Genomic DNA, 7,376 nt, shown 5'->3' on the forward strand with positions numbered 1-7,376 from the left:
CGCTCGTTCAGTGGCCTCGTTTTGCTTCGGCGGCTTTCAGCCTCACCCTGCTTCATTCTACTATGTTAATAAATCATTAGCTCATCCATGAACATGATTTCAGCCTGAGTCCCGTCGGATTGTATCGGCTGTGTGGATGAAGACGACAACTCCCATGATTCCACACTCAGTCACGGCGTCATCAAACTACGCCTTTGTCTATTTGTTTATTTTGAATACGCGCCCTCTAGCGGCGAAAATTACATATTGTGCCTTTAACTGAGCTCTTGTCCTCCATTTCTTGACAATTGGAGAAAAGATTATAATATTTTAAGATGGGTGGATAAACAAATGGATGAATGTTATATATGGATTGGATGGATGAATAGACTCATGGGATATATGGATCACAGGTGTTGAATGGATGATTGAAAATTAGAGATATATGAAAGGTATGGATGGATGTAAATATAGAGCAGGGGTCGCCAACTGGCGATCTGGACTGCGAAGCCTTTTAACAAAATAAAGTAAACGCTATTTTCTAATAAAATCAAATTGATATTAGGCACATCAAGGTCAGCTCAGTAGAGCCGTTTGGCTTCTACGGCGCCACAGTATGTTATTACATTTCACTGTTGCTATGGTCAGACGTGCAGGTGTGCGTGCAGTAGGGCTGGACAATAATTCAATATCAATATGTATCGCAATATAATTTTTTTCAATAACGGTGATATGATTTTTAAACACATTTCCGATATTTCGATATACATTACCAGTGTTTCCCATACATTGATTTATTTGTGCCGTTTGACTTCGTTGAATAAGCATGAGCACTGCACGTTTCAAAATCAAAACGCAGCGCCGGTGTTTTATATGAATGTATCTCTGAAGAGAACTGACTGTCTTCAGAAAAGTTTCGATAAAAAGTCTTAAATGGTACAAGAAAGTCTTAATTATGATTTCAGAAGATCTTAAATTTGGGGACGGAAAGACGGCTTAAAGTGATGATTAAACTTCAAAAGCCTATGATTTCATTGAATAAACCTGAGCGCTGCGGTTTCAAAGTCAAGTGCTGCGCTGCTTTGTTTACAGCCGTTACCTGTAACTGCTATATTTCTGCTGTTCCAAAAGCGCCTCCTGCTGGCAGAGAATGAATGTGCATTTTTATTAAGTCCGTCTGCTGTTTCTGTTCAGACCAAACACGCGGAGTTGTAAATGTGAACTGGTGGATTGACAAGAAGATAATGCATTATAAAAATCTAAACAATTAAGACATACATTACATTTGTATTATTATTTAAGTAATGTAATGATTAACAATAATTGTTTAAATTAATATAATTAATATAATGATACTTTTGACTATATATATATATATATGAAATATGGTTTAAAGGCTAAAATGTGAAGTTTACTATACAACTTTTTGTTTTTTTGTGAAAACCTGTTTCTCAACTGTTTTTTACAGGCATTTTTATTTGTGCAGGTCTTTAAAAAAGGTCTTAATAATGATACTTTTGACTATATATATATATATGAAATATGGTTTAAAGGCTAAAATGTGACGTTTACTATAAAACTTTTTGTTTTTTTGTGAAAACCTGTTTCTCAACTGTTTTTTACAGGCATTTTTATTTGTGCAGGTCTTTAAAAAAGGTCTTAAAGTCTTAAATTTGAGCTTAAATATCCTGCAGATACCCTGGTCTGGCAAAACCCATCAATTCATGTTTTTAGGTATATAATTGTCCGGACCTCTGCTGGTGAGGAGGGTTCATTACTGGACCTCAAGCAATTTTAGTTGAAGACCCCAGATATAGAGGGATGAAGGTGTTGATGAGTGTTTTATGTCGTAGATCGCAGCGGAGGATCTGTCTGAAGGCAGTTTCTGGTTGAAGGCGAAGGAGGAGCGCTTTGAGAACAAGGAACTGTTTGCCAAACTCACCCTGACCTTCTCCACCCAGACCAAGAGTGAGTAGATCAACCGTCCTCCAGTCACATCACACACTCACTATCACACATTAAACCTGTCTCTCTCTCTTTCTCTCCTCCGTCTGTCTTACTCAACACAGCCTCTAAAGGTAAGAGACGGCCCTTGCTCTGTGCTTGCACATCTGTGTGTGTGTGTGTGTGTGTGTGTGTCCGCTGAGACTCTCACCATGAGATACTGGGCCAAACATGGATGACAGAATACAGGGATGTGAAAGAGATGAGTGTCATCTCAGTGTAGACACGTGTGTTTGTGTGCGTGTGTGTGTGTGTGTGTGTGTGTGTGTTTTCTGAAGGAGAGGGTGAATTTCATGAAAACATGTCCACAATTCACCCCAAAACTTATTTTGAAATAAATAACAAAAAACAGAAACTATAAAACAAAGAAAATGAAGCCAGATATAGGACCATAATTGTAAAGCAAAAAAAAAACAAAAACAAAAAATTTATTTACTTTTTATTTTTAATTATAATTTTCAGTTGTGATTCTCATTACTGTATTAAGGGTAATTTTTTTTATCAATTATTTTATTTTATCGATTATTGTTGCTTAAGTACTAAAATTATGCATGCAGGCTCTTCACCAGACCAGAAGTGTGATTAATTGTCATGTTAAAAAAAAAAGTAAATAAAAAAATAAAAAAACATCATAACAGTGCAAATAATCTTAATGGCCCTAAACGTAGTCTGTTCTTTCAGCAAATTATTGTTTCATATATTTTCCTTGATATTTTGGGGTTAAATTTGACCTGCACATGATCTTGAAGAGTTTCATGAGATTCACCCGGATGTCATATTTTCGGTGACTGTATGCAAAAGCTCCTCATGAATTAGAAATGAGCAAGAAGCAAGTGTCAGGTGTGGGTGTGTGTGTGTGTTTCCTGCCACCTGCTCTTTGTCCTCTATGACTGGCCTTTACAGTTTTATTGCATATTTATATCTGATACGATATACAGCACTGTCGACTTTAACAAGATGTGTGTGTGAGAGTTTTTAGGTCTGTGTATATGGCTTCGCCCTTCAGCAAATGACCTTCAAAGAGTGTGACGTTGTCATGCATCCGCCGCGGTCTCTCTCTCGCTCTCTCGCTCTCTCTCTCTCTCTCTCTCTCTCTCTCTCACACACAGAGAGAGTGTTTTCTGTTTTGAATATGGAATACGAAACCTTGAAATGTCATCTTTGTCAGCTGTTTTCCTCATCACCACCTGAGCGCCGAGTGTGTGCGTGCATGTGTCCAGCTGTCTGAGTTGATGTAGGGTAACCTTTTCTGATATCTGACTGTAAATGAATGCTGCCCTTTTCAGATCTTCCATCTGTCTGATCCTGTCCGTAAAACACGAGCGTTTGTGTGTGTGTGTGTGTGTGTGTGTGTGTGTGTGTGTGTGTATGTGCAGAACTGACCTCTGCTCCTCTGGTGTGCTGACGGAGGGGTCGCAGGTCAGTGACCTCTGCAGTGAGGTCACGGCACTGATTGTTGATGTAATGCGACAGCACCTCGAGCATATGATCTTCCTCTCTCTTTCTGTGGGTGTTTGTTACTGTTGCTCATTCTCACACTCCTATGGCAGGTCTTTCCAGCAATCTTACCCTAGTGTTATCAAAAATATTTTGATACTGAAATACTCATTTCAATACTCATTTCCCGCTGTATAGATACACTGGTAGCTGCGCTTTCTCTTCTCTCTGACATCAGGTTTTGTAGTTTTGGATGTTTGCAAGTTGGTGCATTTCAATTAAATTCACTACCAGTCAAAAGTAGGGATGCGCCGATCCGATATTCATATCGGGTATCGGCTCTGATAGTGCCATTTTTCTCGGATCGGGTATCGGTCAGAGAGGGCTGATCCAAATCCGAGATTTTTATTTATTTTTTTTTTTCTCGATTGTGCGAATTATTCTGTTACTTCTGAAGCCATACGATAGCTTAATGTGAGCTACATATGAATATTTAAGTCCTTACATTAAAGTTCACACAAACTCTTTTCTCCACTGTGGCTGTCAAAAGGACTTTATCTTCTTGCCGGAGTATAATGTTGTTTTGTCACTTGCTACCGGGTCTCTGTGAGAACAAAACACGGGCGTAGAAAAGACTATAAATTGTTTTGTATTTAAATGAGGGGAAAAAACTTCACTGGTATCGGATCGGATCGGATCGGTATCGGTATCGGCCAATACCGAACCCTAGGTATCGGAATCGGTATCGGAGGCGAAAAAGGTGGATCGGAGCATCCCTAGTCATAAGTTAGGAATAATTTTGAAAGCAGTCTCTTCTGCTCACAAAGGCTGCATTTATTTGGTCAAAAATACAGTAAAATTATGAAATATTATTACAATTTAAAATTACTGATTTCTATTTGAATATATTTTGAAATGTAATTTATTCCTGTGATGGCAAATCACATAAGTTTTGCCATTTTACTATTGTACAGCACAATAATTCATGTACATGAAATATTTTTTATTTTACAGTGCAGTTGTATTACAATAGTCTTGTAATTATGAAAATAATAATGAGAAATCTAAAAATGAGTTTTAACTGATAAGAAAATACTTTTTAAAAAAATGTAATTTTTATAAATCTCTTTACTGTTTTTTAAAATCAATTTAATGTGTCTTTGCTGAATAGAAGTATTAATTTCTTTCAAAAAAGAAAATCTTACTGACCCCAAACTTTTAAACAATAGTGTATAATAATATACAGTGTTTATTTTATTAAAAGAACAATAATTATAATATTACAATAACTACAAATAATTAGAATTTATGATATAAGATGCCACTTATGCATTACAATATTAATTGGTATTGGTGGTAAATGTGTTAAACTGTTAAAAAAAATTCAGAGAAAACGTTAGAAATCTTAGAAATAATAAAAATAACGGAAAGTCTCAGACAGCACAGTTTCAGCTAATAAGAAAATACATTGTCTGGTCAAAAGTAAATGTAATTAGATAATGTTCAAGTTTTTGCTCTTAATGTTTTTTTCTTATGGTATCAAATATTGCTATTTTTAAGGCATTGTTTTGAAGTTAAAAAATTCAGTATGGTTGCAACACTGTCTTTTCTATCCCATTTCTATTTATTTCAGAACAGTGAGGACAGTTTTTTGTTCATACTTGCAATGCACGGCATCCGAAGAGTGTGCATACTTTGTTTTCTACTGGCTTTTATGATCCTTTCTATGGTTTTCTTTGTATAAAACAAGGGATCTGTTAGTATTCAGTGTTTTTCAGTCCATTTTTGATTATTAAAGTAAAGTGCAAGTACAGTTTTTGGTTTAATTAACATGGAATAAATAGCTTGTGTCGCTTGTTGCTTTATAAGATCACACCTGGTTAGGAAATGGTGTATTAATATTGAACTGCAGCACTTAACTCATCATGAATGATTCATAAAATCATCTGCATTGTCGAGGAAAAGATGTGATGTTACTTTACTAAGTGATCAGACATACCATTTTCACCAGCTGGACCAGAAAACTAGTGAAAACAATCCCACAGATGCACATTGAAAGACCAGAACCATATCTACAGACTTGAGACCTAGCAACCACCCAGAACCGCATAGCAACGGCCTGGCAAGCACATCATGCATCACGGCAGTGCATTTTGCACAAGCGCTCGATTTCATTGAAAAATATAAAAATGTAGATTGCTTCCCCTGATCACATTTATATAGGCGCATGTGAATGCATTTTGAGGCACTTTTAAGGAGGCCATGTGAGTTTTGATGACTGAGCCTGTCCAATTACAGAGAGAGAGACTGATGGATGCAGCATTTTTATAGTCTGCAGATGGAGGCCGGTTTTATTTTCCTGCAATTTTCCCTCTATTTCTGCATTTAAAAGCATGTGAGGTTTGTTTCACGGCTTTGTTGTGTGCGTGTTATTGATTGGCTTTCTCTGTGTGTCTTGTTGCGAGTCTTTTAATGTTGCTCTCTGTCTCGCTGGCGGCCTGCTTTTCCCGTCTCCACGGAGACCAGCGAGTCTCTCAGGATCTCGATCGCGGCAGCCGGTTCAGCCCCTCACCTCTGCTCTCACACACACGCAACTCCTCTGATGTATGCGGCGACCTACTTTATCATCACACACTTGCGGCTGGTCTCGTCTCATATCAGTCCCTGATGTCCAGACGCACTTAGAGTTATAAACCCAGAGCTACAAGTGTGACAGCAGAGGACACACACATACACGTACATGTGCATTCCAATGTACAGCTCTAGCCGGTGATCTCTCTGTATTATTGTGGGTTCAAGTCATGTCAGAAAGATCGTATTTGAGTTAAATGCACATGAACGCCTCATAGTCACACAAAGCCATAATTATGAGTTTGAAACACTGAACTTTTCCATGTCAGTGAAAAAACATGTCAGATGGGATAGACCTTAGTCAGGGTAGCGCTGTATTTAATTTTTGACAGGAATGAAAACGAGGCTGTGAGGGACTGAAGTACAGTGCGTTCAGATTCAGTACAGTACAGATTGTACTATTGTTTAACAACAAACGAAAATTGGTGAAAATTGTGATCCAAATCTTCACACAAGTTCAGGAAGACATTTATTTTTTTCTGTTTATTTTATTTTTTTACTTATTTCTTTGTTTTTGTTTTGTTTTTTTCTGATGACAAGTGCATAAACCATTGTATAATAAATAAGTTATAAGGATAATAAGGATCCCGCAATTTCACTTTCTTCCACATTAAATTCAATATGGTGTCTAACCTGATTAAGGTCTATGGATGCAGCATCTATAGACGGTTTCATCGGGCGCACGCGTCTGTGTTTGTTTATCAGTCTGGCTATGGCGCCGGCTGCAAACGCAGTTAAAGTTAAGATGATGAGTAGACTGAAGTTGGGCTCAGGTGGTTGTGCTGTGGGATGTGTTTGCCATACATTTATTTATTTGTGGCGCTCGCCACAATATCAAAAGCTTTAAAGCACCTCCTGCTGGAAGAGAATGAATTTGCATTTTCAGTAAGTCCGTCTGATTTACGCAGCAAACATATTTTGCTTATCAAAAATAATCTACTCTAGAGGGACTACTTAGCTGCTGTTATTGATTCTATTTGGAAGTCTACCGGAAGTTAAGTTAGGGCCACAAAAAAGCGCATGCGCAGTAACGTTTGTTTATGTTATTGCCGTTGAAACCATCTATACTGACTAAATTTGTTGAATGGAATATTATAATTTTTACCATTTGCAATAAAACTATCAAAAGTTCAATTTTCAAAATACGACAGTATTGCACAATTACAGTATGATAAAATATATAACGATTCAATTTACCGCACCTTCATAAATTGCATAAACACATAAAACAAAAACACACTGATGTATATTCATCATTTTGTACAAGTAGAGTTTAAAATCATATAAATATATATATATTTTTTTTTTTTTTTTTTTTTTTTTTA

The 7,376-nt window shown here is 36.9% G+C and overlaps 1 protein-coding gene across 1 annotated transcript in view; it reads left to right on the forward strand.

Moving 5' to 3' along the window:
* LOC107747105 (protein diaphanous homolog 1-like) overlaps positions 1-7,376 on the forward strand; it is a 135,910-nt gene that overhangs the window by 69,767 nt on the left and 58,767 nt on the right. The window contains exon 17 of the mRNA XM_016561530.1: positions 1,833-1,947. Coding sequence (XP_016417016.1) covers positions 1,833-1,947 — 115 coding nt within the window. The remainder of the gene's footprint in view (positions 1-1,832; positions 1,948-7,376) is intronic.

Source organism: Sinocyclocheilus rhinocerous, unplaced genomic scaffold, assembly GCF_001515625.1.
Source record: "Sinocyclocheilus rhinocerous isolate Xijiao unplaced genomic scaffold, SAMN03320098_v1.1 scaffold168, whole genome shotgun sequence".
NCBI classification, from domain to species: domain Eukaryota; kingdom Metazoa; phylum Chordata; class Actinopteri; order Cypriniformes; family Cyprinidae; genus Sinocyclocheilus; species Sinocyclocheilus rhinocerous.